Source organism: Malania oleifera, chromosome 11, assembly GCF_029873635.1.
Source record: "Malania oleifera isolate guangnan ecotype guangnan chromosome 11, ASM2987363v1, whole genome shotgun sequence".
Taxonomy (NCBI): domain Eukaryota; kingdom Viridiplantae; phylum Streptophyta; class Magnoliopsida; order Santalales; family Ximeniaceae; genus Malania; species Malania oleifera.
The window spans coordinates 86,842,203-86,859,410 of NC_080427.1; the positions used below are offsets into that span (position 1 = coordinate 86,842,203).

The window sequence follows — 17,208 nt, forward strand, 5'->3', positions numbered from 1 at the left end:
AAATAAAAAATGCTCATCAGCTGTAGAGAATATCTCTGGCATCTTCATGGATAGCTGCGTCCAAAATCAAAGAGAAATCAAGCAATAAAAGGAAGAACAATTGAAAGATTTTGTGAGCCAATTGAAAAATCTGCAAGATTGGTGAAGTAATTGAATAATCTGCAAGATTGGGAAGTAATTGAAAATCTACAAGATTGAGGAATTAATTGAAAAATCTACATTAATTGAGAAATATGCAAGATTGATAAATTAATTGGAAAAAATGCATTAATTAAGAAAATCGGTGAAACTTGTTTCCTATATTGTCTAAGGCCCCAACCCTATAAATATGGGGGAGGCCTTCGAGAAAAAAAAAAAAAAAGAACACACACACACACACATTGGCACAACAAAAGATTCAGACAGCAAGAGAGATTGACATAGTGAGAGACATACACAACATTCAGTGAGAGAAATTGGCATACATAGTGAGAATTGCTGAGATATTCACATAGAAACAGTGTGTGAGCTACAGAGGGCAACCAAAGAGATCAGTTAGTGAAGAGCAATTCACAGAGGTAGCATCAAGCAGTTCGTAGTGCCAAGCAATATCAAGCAGAGTAGCAGAGAAAATGCCAATCACCAAAGAATTCACACACTGAATCATTTAAAGGCTTACAAAGGTATACTGGGGGATAAAGTTAGAAAGCGTTACTTGTTTCAATCCGAAGATTGAAGGAGTGGAAGATAGAGGTAGGTTTTTGCTTATTTCTACATCTTTCTGTATTATTTGTTCAATATTAATTCATAAAAAAAAATAGAAAAACATTTTAAAATCGGTTGAATCTGACCTGTGGACCTGGATCCGACCCGCTGACTTGACCAATGGGTTGATATGAACAATTGGCTCCCCATTGACCCATTTTAAAAATAACCCAAGCCTTATTTTTTTTAATTTTTTTTTTTTAAAAGGGCCCTGAGCCCAATTTTTAACTCCCAAACCCCCGACCATTTTTTTTTTTTTTTTAAAAAGACAACAGGCTCAGGCCCAATTTTTTTAAAACTTAGGCCCAATTTTTAACTCCCAAACCCCCGACCATTTAAAAAAAAAAATAGTGGGTTTAAGCCCAATTTTTTAAAACCCAAGCCCAATTTTGAACCAAATCAAACCCCTTAGCCGAACCAGCGAGTTGACTCACCCACTGAGCCAACTCGGAACTAGTCCAGTGGGTTGACTCGAATAATCCAATTCATTGAGTTCGAACGAGTCAACTCATCTAACTCCAATCCCCAAATCCAAATTGAGCCTAAGGAAATCACAAGTCCATAAAAACCCAATCGAGTTTCACAAAATCAAACAAATACAGAGAGATTAAGGGGATAGGGAAAATTTATCTTCAATGGAATTCATCGGTTTTCCCCAATTTCAATTTTTTAACCTACAAAATGGAAAACAAAGCAAAAATGAGAAAACAAGGAAAGAAAAACAAAAAGGAGGAGGAAAGAAGAGAGATCTTGGGGAAGGAGAAGATCTGAGAGGGGAAAGAAGAAGAAGAAGAAGGAGGAGGAGGAGGAGAGGAGAAATCTTGGGGAAGAGCAAATCTGTGAGGGGAAAGATCAAGAAGAAGAAGGAAAAAGCAGAAGAGAGAGAGAGAGATAGGGAGAGGGGAGGAGAAGAGAGAGAAAATGATTTAGGAAAATGAAAGAAGAAAAAAAATTTATATTTGGAGGTACAATGCCACGTGTCACCACCACATGGTGACACGTTTTGATCCAAGTGTTGAAGTGGGCAACGTGGCAGCTTCTGTCAGATTTGTGTTTCTTTAACAATCCAAAATGCCCCACATTATTAATCCTTAACTTTTCTTTTGAGCCAAGATCTAGCACATGGCAAGGTGACGTCATGATAACATCACCCTATCTAAAAAATTTAAAATAAAAATAAAAGGAGCCACGTGTCACCACTGTGGGAGGACACGTGACACTTACTAGCTTGACCCGGTTCAGTTTAAATGAATCTATTGACCCAATTTGCCCTTTTTTTTTATTTATTTAATATTTTTAATTAGTTTTAATTTTAAAAATTAAAGAAAAATAGCAAAAAATCACCCCAAAAAAAATGAGAAAATTTTGGACAAAAATTTTTGAAGTATGGAAAAATATTTTGAGTTATTTTGACTTGGGATTTGAAAAAAAAATGGAAAATAAAATACCAAAATATGAGGAGAAATATTTAAAAATCCCATAAAATTTTAGAAAAATATGAAAAAATTTCAGAAAAATTTTACAAAGATTTGGAAAAATTTGGGAATGTTTTAAAAGATACTTTTTTTTTTGGGATTTTAATTGTGATTTTAAAAAAGACAATGAAGTATTTTAGACCTTACCTATAATAATTGTGAGGGATTTATCTAACAAGATTTCCTCATTTGGAAGTCTTATTAGACCTTCCTAAGTCACACCCATATTTTCTAATCTCACGTTAATTTTGTACATTTATTCATTTATTTATTGATTTATTTTAAAAAGAGTTAATTAAAAGATTATTTAATTCAATTTGATGATAATTCACAATTAATTAGGTACTGTTTATAAAACGAGTGTATAAGGCGTGCGAATAACTTTCTCTTACATAACCGAACTTCTGATCTCAATCCAAGTATACACAGACTGAGACTACTGGTTCCTTGACCTAAGTTTAGTCTTGTAACCAATCAATTTAGTAATTAGATATTCTAACCACATCAAAGAAAAACAAGTTAGTGGCAACTCCCAAATTCAAAATTTTCAAATACAATATCTAATTTCGTCTCGGCCCCGCGACCCTCGCGCCCGAGACGTCAAGACAGTTGTAACACAAGTTTTTCATCCAAATGTGTCCTAGCTATCAAACAATATATTCAGCTTCTATTGAGGAATCTACTTTGGTGATCTTGTTTGGAACTTCAAGTGGTAGCTTTAGCACTATAGGTGAAAGAATAACCTAAAATGGATGTCCCATGATTAATATCTAGTCAAACCTAAAAAATTGTAAACTGTTTAGGAGAAATCTTGATCTTGAATTTGCATATATTAAAAAATATAAAATATAAAATTATATCAAATTTTATCTAAATCCACTCAAATTCAAATCCAAGATTTGAAATCCACACTTTCAAAAGCAACGTCAAATCCATAAACAAGTATTGCATTATTTAGTTCTCAAATATTTAAGGATGCACTGGGTAAGTATCTAACCTTCATGACTTTACTTCATCCCAAGAACTTACTAATGATGAAGCATAGAATATCCTTCCCATGACATCCTTCTCTTGATCCATCCCAAGAATTATATCCTTTCAGAGGTGAATTTCATTTCATGCCAAACTGCCATGATCGGCTCTTTATGTCTAATCATTTTGACACTTTCACCAACCAGTGGCATCATACCAATGTCATCACTATATAAAATTATATCATATCCATACAATACTATGAAATAATGGCGTTACCATCCACTATAGGTTATCTAAGTTTTATTCATTTTATTAGCAAAACATTGAACGGCATCATCAGAACAAATGCTCCGACTTGGGAGAAACATGCCCAACCCAAAAATTTAACTGTTCTGAAGCTACAGTTATATGGTTGCTTAAATCAATTTGAATTTCATCTTGCACACCATATAATTTTAAAAATTGTTAAGCATCCATAACAAAATCAATACATTGAAAGCTAACAAGTGATAAATAAAATTAACAAATATATATATATATATACACACACTAAAACAAATACCCTTGGAGCATTCATCGCAACAATGCCGAACCCCATTCATATCGCACTGCATCCATTTCATCCATACGCACAAAATTCCTCTAACATCCAGAAATATAGTGATTCCTATGGAGCAGCCACAAATAACGGGCAATATCAATTCATTTTATTTTGTCAAGATCGTCCATACGCCAGCCCAGCCGAGGAGAAAGGTCAAGGGTTGTGGGTCAGAGCAGCATTTAAACCTAGTATATTGACTACCTTTCAAGTAAATAAACTCAACAATGTCAACACAAAGCAGAAGAGCGAGCATAATGCCGGCAAGTTAAAACTTCTCATTTCACTGTTATACGTTACATACATACAACTATGGGTAAAATGCTACAAATTTCCGAAAATGGCACAAAAACGACACAGGCAAATCTTGTGGGAAAGTGCCGATGACAATGGTACGATCCTGTATAACGACAGCTTGCGCTACAAATCAGTATCCTCAATTGGCATGAGAACAAAAATGTACAACAATGATCCTGCAAAAAAAAATTATCATAAATATGCACATCAAGTGTAGACGTTCAAGTTATAATATGGGCTCAAAATTGTGCTTCGTTTGATTGAAGATCTCGCAAGGAAAGAACTGAAAACTTGAAATCTGTAACAGGTTCAGTTGACTCATACAAGGCTCCACTAAAAATTCCGGTCTATACAACAAACAAAACCAAACCTCAAGTCCCACTAGGTGGGATCAACTATATGAATCTTTTTCCCCCAATTTATGCGATCATGGACAATTTTTTTTGACAGATTTTAAGGCTATTAAATCCTTACTATCTTATTCTAAGTTACTTTAGGTCTACTCCTACTCCTACTACTACCCCCCCTCACAGTAACTCACTCACTCTTCCTCGCTGACGTACTATGCGGCCTATGTTGCAAATGACCATACCATCTGAGTTGTCCCTCCCTTATCTTATCTTCTATAAGAGTTACACCTAATCTATCTCGAATATGTTCATTTCTTAATTTATCTTTCAATGGTTATACATACCACTCATCCATCTAAGCATTCTCATCTTGACAAATTTTACGTTTTGGATATTCTGTTTCTTCCTTGCCCAACATTTTGATCCATATAGCATAGCTAGTCTTATGGCCGTCCTACAAAACTTCTCTTTTAATTTTAAAGGTATTCCAACCTGCTTTAATTCTATGCATTACATCATCTTCAATTTCTCCTTTAACTTGCATAATAGAACCAAGTTATTGAAATCTTTAAGTGCTATTTATTTCTTCATCATCAAATTTGACTGTCTCCAAAATTCCTCCTACCATTACTGAAATTACATTTCATATATTCGGTCTTACTTCTACTTCTCCAAAAGCCTCTAGAGTCCAAAACTTCTCTCCATAATTCTAACTCAGTCTCTACTCTGCCTCTAGTTTCATCAATCAATACAATATCATCGACAAACATATACCACGGAACCTCATTTTGAATGCTCTTAGTCAGTTGGTCCATTATTAAAGCAAAAAGATAAAGGCTCAAAGCAGATCCTTGATGTACACCTATGATGATTGGAAATTCTCTAATTTCTCCATCTATAATCCTTACACCAGTCATTACTTCATCGTACATATCCTTAATGGCATCAGTATACCTACTACATACACCCTTTTTTTTCTAAAACCCACCATAGAACTTCCCAAGGTATCCTATCATATTCTTTCTCTAAGTCAATAAATACCATATGCAAGCTCTTTTTCTTTTTTCCCTAAACTTTTCTAATAATCTTCTTAAAAGATGTATAATTTCTATGGTAGATCTTTCAGACATAAAACCAAATTGATTTTCTAGTTTATCAGAAAAATAATGATTTCAAATGTTCATAATCTTTTCCAACGAGATCTAAGCAATCAGACACGACATTATGTTAAGGTGTCACTAAATTTTAGTAAACCAAAACCAAGATCAGTTCGAGGATGGCAAAAGACTCAAAAGCTGCAGATTTTAAAAGCACACACCTGAGATTATCTGAACAGCTTATATCCCGTCCAGACATCAGATCATCAAAAGAATGCTATATATGTGCACAAACAAAACTAATCAGACATCCTATCTCTTCAAGTAAGTCGGGGCATGTCCATGCGAGGTGGCTGAGACATGGGCAGTTTAATTATTGGCTTCAAGGACTCCATAATGCTAGAAAAGGACGGGCGTTTCCAGGACTCACTGAAACCAAATTTACATAAACAATAAAAGATTACCCTTGCGAAAAGAACAAAAAAGCAAATACGTGAATAGAGAATTTCAACCCACTTGGTCCAGCAAGCCTCAATTATGGCAGCCACCTGAGGATCCAAGTCACGAGGAATCTCAAGCCTTTTTGCCTTGAAACCAACAGCTGCTACAACCTAGGAGGTAACATAGTATATATTTAGCTACATCTCAGCATATAGAATATTTTCCTCACAAATATCATATTTGCAATGCAAATTCACAAATACATTCAATATATTACTAGAATACCCCCGATAGAAGAGGGAAAGAAATGAATCAAAATAAGAAATAAGTGATTCAAAAACAATGCATGAACACAAGTGATCGTCTTGACCTCAGCCAGAAAATCACAGAACAAACCTACTGTCTAGTAACTCTAGTTAATTATTTAACCACCAAATCTCCTAAGCAATTATATAAGTTCTATTTAAATACTTCCAATGAACCTGCAAATGTGGATAATATATGGAAGAGAATACCTGCCATTAATATATACCGAAGAGAATACAGATTATCTTATACACTGTAATTGTCCATGTGCAAATAGCAACATATTTCCATTATGAAGTCTCTCGTAAAAGGAAATTCACAATTTTTAACTCAATCTATGGAGTTCCCAGCTCAAGTTTGTTTTCAAGATGAGTTAACACTTAAAGTGACACCTAAATTTTTATGGCTAAGTCCAGCTTTATGCTGCTAAAATACTTGTTTTCATTTCCACAACTTGATAAAATAATTTGACCAAGTACAACAATGAACTAAATTGCTCTTCTATTTTGATGTGTTGCTTTCCACAGGAGAAACATCTATACTATCAATTCTGAAAGCATTTCTCCATGTCCCAACTCCCTGAGAGGGAAATCATTACCAGAAAAAGGACCACTCCCACCATAAAAAATAGTGTAGATTTTAGACGGTATGTGCTGTTTCCAAAATTCACAATTATATAGAACTTCAACAAAACAAACCTGTGGTGGATTCAAATTACTCCAAGGCTGTTGCAATGTTACCAGCTCCCACAAAATTACACCAAAGCTGTAAACATCTGACTTCTCATTAGATGGCTCGTCACGGAGAACTTCTGGTGCCATCCACTCCGGCTAACAAAATTAAAAGAAAATGCAAAATACTATCATGTGATAAGGTCTCCTATAGCACCACGCATGACATAAAACTGAGATCATGATACAGCTAAGGGCCACCTAGGAATAGCTTTGAGGTAGAAGTGATTTAGCAGTAGCAGGCTCTGTTATAATAATATTTTTTTTCTGAAAAAGTAGTTTTCATGCCACAAATAAAGGTAGAAACTAATTCTTGACAGGAAATTTCTTTCATTTTAGAGTAGAAAACAACTTCCCAAGAGAAATAAAAGTAGTCTCTCCCCAAATGAAAAAGAAAATTAAAGGAAAGTTTCTCCTGAATAAAACAATTTTCCTATTATCCATTGAAAGCATTTTCTATCCAACCAAATGGAGCCTAAATGCTGATGTGCAACAATTTGGCTGGAAGGTTACTGATCTAAAATTAGTTTTGGAGGAAGCTTCCATAACCAACTTCCCCCAAAAGAGATTTCAGGTTCAAAACAAATTTCTAATTCCCAAAATTTAAGCAATATAAGTTGGCCGAGAATTTTAAGCTAGGAAATCACTTTTAATTGGAATCTCTCACAAATGAGCACCATATCTAATAGAACTTACAGTGCCTGCTGCTGACTTCGACGAAAGAAATGTGTTTGCCTTTAAACGAGAAAGACCAAAATCACAAACCTGAAGGAACATAGCATACAAAGAGAAAAGGAAAAAACAAATGCTCAATGAATAAGAACCTAATTTAATAAAAATGCAAATACTGAAAAATGTATCTATGGATATTTCTTCCATGATACTTGCCCATTTCCAAATGAGATTCTGCAGGAATATTAAAAGATAAATGGGATTTTAAAGGCATACCCATTAATTATACATATTTTTTGGGGCTGTTTGTGTCCCCCCCCCCCCCCCCAAAATTTTTTTCCTCTTTAAAAATAAAGGCAGGTGGTGTTCGGTATTATCATGTATTTATTGATCAAATGAAATGGCCCTAAAAAAGTAGAATTAGTGTTAATAATTATATAGAGTAAAAATTGCTTGTTTCCAAACTACAAATTTCACTTGAAATTTCAAGTGAGACTCTAACACCTGCTTGATGTCCCCAGAATCTACTGGTACAATTCAACAGATTATTAATCTGGCATTAATTTTTCAACACTTCATGCGAATTTAAAAACGTGGGTCCATAATTAAATAAAACTCGCAAGTCAAGAATATGGTTTCAGGAAACATGTAATATGGGAAAAAAAATCATAGGATGCAAATCTGGCTTTACAAACCATTGCAGAAGCCCAGAGTACCAAAAATAATAGCTTTAAAAATGGGGTACAAAAATGAATGACCCAGTAACTACCTATATTCACTTCCAAAATTCTAAAGATTCAAAGTTTGTGGCTGTGTCGCCCAATAAGTTGAATCTATCTGTGAGTTCTTGCAGCATACAAGGTTCCAAAGTTAGGCTGCCCGAGCCCCAGTATCATAAAGTGGAGCATTGGTACTTTATCTAGTAAATTAAGAAAACCTTCAGTGCTACCTTCACTGTGTATTTTTTGTCAACCAAAAGATTCGGAGACTTCAGATCTCGATGTACAATGGGAGGATTGCGTCTATGAAGATAATTCATTCCCTTTGCCTGACATAAATAAAAGAATTGTTATCTCAAAACTGCCTGAAATTTGTATAAAAATTAATTGAAATATGCAGTCTAACAACTGCAAAATTATCAAATGCGTACCACATCATAGGCCATATACAACCGCCGCCTATAATCCAACATCTCTCTCGCACCAGGTTTATGCAACAACCTATATAAGCTACCCCTGTTGTTCAAAGACAATATTAGTTCATTTAGTAGCTAACTACTAACTACAATAACCATCCAACTACAACAAATTATGAGAAGAAAAAAGAATGGGAGGATAGCAAAACCTTGATAAATACTCTGTAACAATAGACAAGTTGGGGGGCTGAGTGACAGCACCCATAAAAAGAACAATATTTGGATGTCTGAGACTTTTCATTATTGCAACCTAACCAGAAAAAGAAGCAGCAAAAATAAAAAATTAACCAATATTAAGGTAACCATTAAGTTCAGCTGATATCACCTAAAGCTTAAAGCACAATGCAGAATCAGCAATTCAGACCTCACGCAAAAACTCCTTGAAGCGCTCTGCATGAAAATCCTGTTCCATGAGAATTTTCACTGCCACATCCTGAAAGCAACAGCCTTAATATGATCAGCTAAACTAAAAAAGAAACTAAAAAGGAAAAAAAAAAAAAAAAGGAAATGCATAGCACCAACCAAAAATATAATCTATCAGTATGGAACTAAGATAGGATATCAGACGCAACTTTTCCTAGCAGCCCTCTTTGGGATAAAAAGATGGATCGACAGAACTTTTAACAATACACCACTTATTATTTTTAATTTTTATGAGAGAAGATGGTTATTAAGAAAGCCCAAGGAGGCTAACAATACAATGAATAACATATTGTCACATAAATATATATATATATATATATATATAAAATATCAGTGTGTACGCTCGAACAAGCCTGCATATGTAAATCAAGGGAACATATAAATGCATAAAATACAGTGCAGGCATATGCACATGTAAACCACAAAACAGAAAAGAAAACTTTTAAATTGCAAAAAAAAAAAAAAAGAAGCTAAAAACATCTTAATTTTATCGAGATGAGCTGTAACTCACACAGCAACTACTTATGGTCTTCCATGACAAGTAAGATGTACCATCTTTCTGACAAGAAGTGTTATTTACAGAGAGACCGATTTTTTTAGGGAAAAACTTGCAATATTCGTCATTGTTGTTGTTTATTGCATACTTCACACAATTAGCTATAAGAATATTTAGAAGCACCCCGGCACTCATTGCCATCACTTGAAAATACAACCAAACATCTGCACAATATTTGTGTGACTTAATGTTCAATCTATGCCAAGTTCCATACTAGAAGACTATATTTTTGTTTTGGCCCCATCGCAATCGACCTAGCACAATCATTCATTTAGTGCAAAAATTACAACGCACACAATTGACATAATCTTCCATACAACTACATAAAAATTTAGCTTGATGCACTTAACAACTCTACAAATAGCATACAATCTCTCCAAATTTAATGCATCGATTCAATCATACAAAAATTCATTCTTATTGGTGTGTATTAAGTGTTATAGTTACATATTGCTCGAGAATTAGTTTGGGATAGGGCGATAAGTAGTCCTAAAGAAATTCGCAGCACATCAGATGATATATCATCTGAATCATCAACATCATCAATTTCTCAATGCTATAGTGCCCACTACACGATGACACGACATCCTGTCAATGCTGCATAACTTTAAACTGCTTTCCCCTTCATTTTTTTCCATTCTTTCTTGTTTCTTGAGCACTTAGGATTAGAAACAATAGTTGTAAGTTGGATCAACAAGATTTTTGCATTAAAAAAAAAAAAAATTCAGGCTTGAAATCAAGATTTCTATAAGTTGGATAACTCCAAATCACAAACTGAACAACAGAGGTTAAATGCGGTCATTTGTCGCTCCTTTGCTCTGATTTCTACTTGGATTAGGGTTAAGAAGGATCTTCATAACCTAGGTACACAATCTTCAAAGGTTGAATTTAATTTCATATTCAAGAGCAAACCGGTTAGATATTTGGTGAATGTAAGTGCACTTTTTCAAGTGCTCTTCTTGTGCATTTGGGCTAACTTGATCTTGTAAGAGATGAATCTACTCATAACAGAAGAAAATCTAGCATCTAATTGTTTTCAAATATTTTATGACTTTTTTTTTTTTTTTTTGAAGTTTTTCCTTCCTAACTTAGTATTCTTAAGTTTTATAATGTGGTACTTATACTAAAATTAAATTATTTGGCCCAGTACTAATTTACCACTTACAAATGATGCAAGATAATGTTTTTGTTTTTTTCTTTCTTGATTGTATATGATTATCATTTATATTTTAAACTCGTAATTTAAATCTATTTTGCTCTTGATTTTATATAAGCTAGTTTAATACTTTTCTAAAATCAGTACCACCTTACCACTTTTGTATTTGCTCTTGATTTTCATATTCACCCATGTTATTAATTTATGTCGGACATTATAGATGCAAAAAACAAAAAGTGTAAATTCTACTTCAGATTAGTGAATGTTTATTACAACACTGGATGCATTTTTCATTTGTTCCATTTCATCAATAAAAAATTGAAAGGGATCATTTGGTATCACTGTTAAAAATTGTGAAAATGAAAACTAAAACTAAAACCTAAAACAGAAACTAAAAATCGAAAACCAGCAACTTGTTTGGTTAATATTTCTAAAACTAAAACAAATTAAAAACTTGATTAAACAAATGGTCATTTTTGTCCTTGAATCAAATAAAAATTAAAAAAATTAAATAATAGAATTACAAAAATAAAAAATAAAAACTGTAATAAAAATACAATATATTATAACTATTTTATTTAATTATTATATTTCAAACTTCACTTTACAAGAACAATCTTAATGTGTACATGACAATTGAAAAATAATAAAATATTTTCTAAATGGATTTTTTAATTTTTTTCCAAAATTTCTTGGACACTTTTATTTTGATTATATTTTAAAATGATACGATAATTTTATTTTATTTTTAATTAAAAAATATGTATAAAATGAATAATTTAATCCAAAAAAATTGATTTTGGGTACTCAAAACATTCTGGCAAAAAAGTTGCCAAACCAACTGAAAACCGTGAAATTTGGTTTTCTTAATTTTTTGCAAGTAGCTAAAAAACAATAGAAAGAGAAAACTACCAACACAAATGATAAGTCATTTTTGTACTCAACAAAGAAAAAGGATTGCAACATAGGACGGTTGATCGGCCCTACTTCTCGGGTTTTGGCATCATCCAATAGCGGTCAACCAGCCTCTCAAGGCAGTTGACCGACCCAATGAAATTTTAAAATTTTGAGTTCTCATTTGATTGGCAGTTGGTAGTTGCTAGTTTGAATTTGAATTTTTGAAATTCAAATCAAAGTCATTGGTTCCCTCCATCTTCTGGGTGCTCAATAAATAGATCCCTTTGGGGGACTATTGGAGCACATCCAAGTGAGGGTAAGGAAGCAATTTGCAGAGAGAGACATGGGAAATACAAAGGGCACTTTGGGTTTTGAAGAGGATTTCATTTTATCTCTTGTGAGAATGTGTGGATATTCCAAAGTGTATCCCCACTTCATATACAGTTGTTGTAATGGCTTAAGGACAATCCACTCATTCTTCTCTTATAATTCAAGTGTGTTTTGATTTTTTTTTTTTTCAAACCATATATGTGGCAATGTTATTAATGTAAATGGTAGTTTTTTTTTTTAATGAAATCATGAGTTATGAAGAGAGATGTCATTTAAATTGTGTCTAGAATGAAGTCATAGTTTAATTCATGAAAAATTTTCATTAGGTTTCAATAAATTTGCATTTTTCATTGAAGGAGCATACAAACGGTCAACCGACCTACAAGCACAATCAACCGGCACCCTGGTTTTAAAAGTAGCCATTGGCTAGAAGTGAACGGTTGACCAGTCTGCAAGCACAAACACGATTGACCGGCCTGTTTGACCAATTTTAAAAATTTTCTTGTGCTTTCCATGATGTTCTTGGGTCTAAACACACTCTGGAGTGTATGGTCAAGTCTAAATGTTGATATCTCTGTGGTTTTATGATTTTTCGATGAAAAACCAAGATTCCAGCCTAAAAGAGAATCTTCAAGAGGTTTCAAGTGTCAAGTTTAAAACCAAAAATCTTGAAGTAAATGCCCATCATGTGACATTTGGGCATTCTCTAAAGTAATCAAGTTTCCAAAAATCAAGTTTTCAAGGCAAGTTTGTTGTTCTCCCACAAAAAAAATCCACACTTTCTCAAGTTTAAGAGAGTAAAATATTATTTTTTAAAGTAATTGCCTATCAAGTGTCCTGATGGTGGAAGAATGGTATGTTTTCAAACTTAACTTGGTACCAAATCTCTGCTTTATAGAGGACTCATTGGGAGGTCAGAGTTTTCAAAACAAAATAAAGATCTTTCAACAAAAAATACAAGTATTTTCAGGAGATTTCAAGTGATTTCAAGGATTCCACCCAATTGTTTTTGAATGATAACTTGGAAAATGTTTTGAAGAACCACAAATGGTTTGATTCGTCTTTGGAGGATATGTAGGCAATCCACACATGTAAACTCAGCCATAAAGGGCAGCTCGGTGCACAAAGTTCCCACATATATGGGGTCTGGGGAAAGGGCGGACCACAATAGGTCTATAGTACGCAGCCTTACCTTGCATTTTTGCAAGAGGTTGTTTCCACACCTTGAACCCATAACCTCCAAGTGATACAGCGACAACCTTACCATTGCGTCTTAGCTCCCCTTCATGTAGACTCAGCCATAAAAAACAAAAAACATAAAGATTTCTTTTCCTTTCCTTCTTCTTCCCTTTCCTTTTATTCCTTTTTATGCATGAATGTGTTTTTATTTTGAAAAGGGCACTAATAGAAGAGTTTTCATGAGGCTAAATCCTCTACATAAACTGTATGAAAGCCTTTTCAAAAAAAGTTTAAGACCAGAAAGTTTTTTGCAAACAAAGAATAGGAAAGTCGCAGTAGGCGGTCGACTGACCATTGCTGCAACTTAATCTTTTTTTCTTATTTTTGACCTTTTCTTCAAAAAATTATCCTCAAAATTGGAGACATACACACACAAACATGTGGTAAGTGCGGTTACCATTCTTGGAATGGGTGTTTTAGGGTGCTAAGCATTTAAATTTCATTTTAAAAAAGTGCAAAGGGCTACCTTCAACCCTGGGTCTTCCAAACCTAATCTCTTTTCAAAAAGGTTTTCCTTTGTTTTACCTTTTCAAAACTAAATTGAAGGGGCAACTTTGTTTTCTAAAATAAATTGGTAAGTTAGAGAACCAATGGCTTGGTTTTTTTTACTTATTTTTCAAATAGTTACCAAGCATGTTGGCAACCAAAAAGGGCCACCTGAGCTTGCTGTCGACAGTTAACAAACATATTTTCATAATTTGTTTCTTCATTGTATGGAAATGAAAAAACGAAAAATACAAAAAAACAATACCACACGGACCCAAAACAATTTAGGAGTTGCTAACCGGCTTACCACTTGAGCTTTTTTCTTTCTGTTTGTTTTATTGTTTTCCCCGCTCATCTGCAGCTTTTCAAAAGTTAGAGGGTGCTTCGTTGTCCTAGGACTGGGAGGGAGGATGGATGGGGAGGGGGGACACATATTTCTAAGCTGAATCGACATGATTTTTTGCATCAGAACAAAGGATTCAAATTGAGATTTCTGAAAGTTGGAGCCCCAAATCATGAACTGAATAGCAGACTTAAAATGCTGCCATTTGTTTTTTTTTTTTTTTCTCTTTTTTTCTTTTGGCTCTATTTTTTAACTTAATTTAAATCAAGAAAGGATCTTTCTAACCTACATAATCATTGAAAGTTGGACTTCATCTTCTAGGCAAACTTCTGAGAACCTAAGTGCCATTCACATTTTCAAGTGCTCTTCTTTTGTGCACCTGAGCTTACTTGTGCTTATAAATCACAAATCTACTAATAAAATAAGAAAGTCTTGCATCTGCTTTTTTTTTTTTTTTACATTTTTTATGAATTTTTTTTTATCTTTCTCCCATTTTTTTTTATTGTTTTTTCCTCTTTGCTTCTTAACTCAACTCTTTCTAATGCTTTCATTTCATTATGCACTCATCTATAATCAAGATTTGCACTATAATATTGAGTTATTTGGTCCAAGCAACATCTTTCCATTTACAAATTACAATTTCATTACCAAGATGGTATGTTTTGTATTTTATTTTTCTTTATTTTATATGATTATGAATCCTTATCCACCCAGACCAAGGGGATGGACTAAGTCAATATATAAGGGAAAGGGCTAAGAAGTTAGCAGAAGAAACTAAGATTAGATTAGCAACTTGGAATATAGGAACACTTAACGGCCAAAAGCATGGAAATAATGGAAACAATAATTAGAAGGAAAAGTAACTTAATTTTCCTTCAAGAGACTAAATGGGTAGAGGGAAGAAAGTTAGAGAAATTAAAAAATCAGGGTTTAAACTTTAATACACAGAAAAAGAGGAACATAAAAGTGGAGTGGGAATTATTGTAGACAAAGAACTAAAAGATAACATAGTAGATGTTAAAAGAATAAGAAATAAAATCAATAAATCAAGATAGCTTTAGTCCTAGAGGTAGTAAATGTCATTAGTGTGTATGTTCCCAAAATAGGCTTAACAAAAAATCTTAAGAGACAATTTTGAGAAGATACAGATAATAATTTACAAAGGAGACCAACATCTAAAAAGACATTTATAGGAGTGATTTGAATGGACACATTGGTAAGGATAATATAAGTTATGAACGGATACATGGAGGATATGGATATGGTGATAAAAATGAAAATCGGCGATAAAATTTTAGATTTTGGCATGTCTTACAATTTAGTTATATTGAATACTTGCTTTATAAAAAGAGAAGAACACTTAATAACTTCTAAGAGTGGGCAAAATAAAAGCCAAATAGATTTATTCTTAAGTAGGAAGGGGGATCGTCTATCTTGTAAGGATTGTGAAGTTATTCTAGGTGAAAATTTGGCTACACAACATAGTCCTCATATACATACTAAAAAATGGGAGAGAGAGTAAAGTAAATCAACATGAGAGGACTAGATGGTGGAGCTTGAAGGGAGAAAATATAGTAATATTCAAAGATAAAATGATCAAAGTGTGTGATTGGACAATAGGAGGTAAGGTAGATGCGAATACTGTTTGGAATAAGATGACTAACTCTATCATAAAGATGGCAAAAGAGATCTTACGCAAGTCCAAAGGAAGATATTCAGATAGTAAAGAAAGTTGTGGTGGGATCAAGAAGTCGAAAAAATCGTTAAGACAAAAAGATATTGGTATAAAAATTGGCAAACTTGTAGAATTATAGAAAACCTTGAAAAGTGTAAAGAGGAAAGAAAAAATGCAAAAAAGACCATTAGTGAAGCTAAACATAGAGCTTATGATAATAGATTAGATACAAACGAAGGAGAGAGACATTTATAAACTTGCTTGCTAGAGAAAAAAATGCAAAGATTTAGGTAATGTAAAATATATAAAGGACAAGAATGATAATGTTTTAACTAGAGAAGAAGATGTAAAAGTGAGGTGGTGGAGATATTTTGGTAAGTTTAATGAAAACCAAAATGAAAGATTGAACTTGGAAGTGACAAATGAGGAAAAACCTAGAAATAGGAGATTTATTCACGAAGTAGAGTCATTGAAGTTAAGATGGCTTTGAAAAAGATGAAAAGTGGGAAATCAATAGGACCAGATAACATACCAATTGAAGTTTGGAAATATTTAGGGGATAAAAGAAATATATACTAATATATCCAACATTGCTCTGGTAACCAAGAAAATACTAGAGGAATGGAGGAAAAACACGTTGATTCCTTTATATAACAGCGAAGGCGATATCCAAAATTGTAATAACTATCGTGAAATTAAGATTGAGTCATACAATGAAACTTTGGGAAAGGGTAATTAAACAAAGAATAAAACTAGAAACAAGGGTTTCAAAGAATCAATTTGGTCTTCTGCCTAGATGATCGACAGTAGAAGCTATTTATCTTTTAAGAAAGTAATGGAAAAGTTTTAAGAAAAGAAGAGACTTGCATATGGATTTTCTTGACCTTGAGAAAGCTATGATAGAGTGCCTAGGAAAGTTCTTTGCTGGGTCTTAGAAAAGAAGGGGATATGCAGTAGATATACTGAGGTCATTAAGAATATGTATGATAGAGTAATAACTACCATTAGTACTGTAAGGGGGGAATCTAGAGATTTTCCAATCATAATTGATGTACATCAAGTTTCTACTTTGAGTTCTTATCTTTTTACTTTAGTGATTGACGACCTCACCAATAATATCCAAGACGAGATCCCTTGGTTATATTGTTTGCAGATGATATCGTTTAGGATAAGTAGGAATAAGGTAGAATATATGAAATGTAATTTCAATAATTTAAGGAGT

At 33.4% G+C, this 17,208-nt stretch overlaps 1 protein-coding gene across 2 annotated transcripts in view; it reads right to left on the bottom strand.

Moving 5' to 3' along the window:
• Positions 1 to 3,879: 3,879 nt before the first annotated feature.
• LOC131143455 (serine/threonine-protein kinase CTR1) overlaps positions 3,880 to 17,208 on the bottom strand; it is a 39,294-nt gene continuing 25,965 nt past the window's right edge. Inside the window, exons 8-16 of one of the 2 annotated variants that reach the window (XR_009133497.1) lie at positions 9,246 to 9,314; positions 9,031 to 9,131; positions 8,837 to 8,921; positions 8,636 to 8,734; positions 7,711 to 7,779; positions 6,982 to 7,113; positions 6,053 to 6,147; positions 5,758 to 5,965; positions 3,880 to 4,265 (exon numbers count right to left, since the gene is read on the bottom strand). Coding sequence is in view for 1 of the 2 variants with exons in the window: in XM_058091756.1 (XP_057947739.1) it covers positions 5,857 to 5,965; positions 6,053 to 6,147; positions 6,982 to 7,113; positions 7,711 to 7,779; positions 8,636 to 8,734; positions 8,837 to 8,921; positions 9,031 to 9,131; positions 9,246 to 9,314 (759 nt within the window). In the remaining variant the exon portion in view is untranslated. Of the gene's footprint in view, positions 4,266 to 5,582; positions 5,966 to 6,052; positions 6,148 to 6,981; positions 7,114 to 7,710; positions 7,780 to 8,635; positions 8,735 to 8,836; positions 8,922 to 9,030; positions 9,132 to 9,245; positions 9,315 to 17,208 lie in introns of those variants that run through there. The other variant, XM_058091756.1, reaches the window with a different exon arrangement.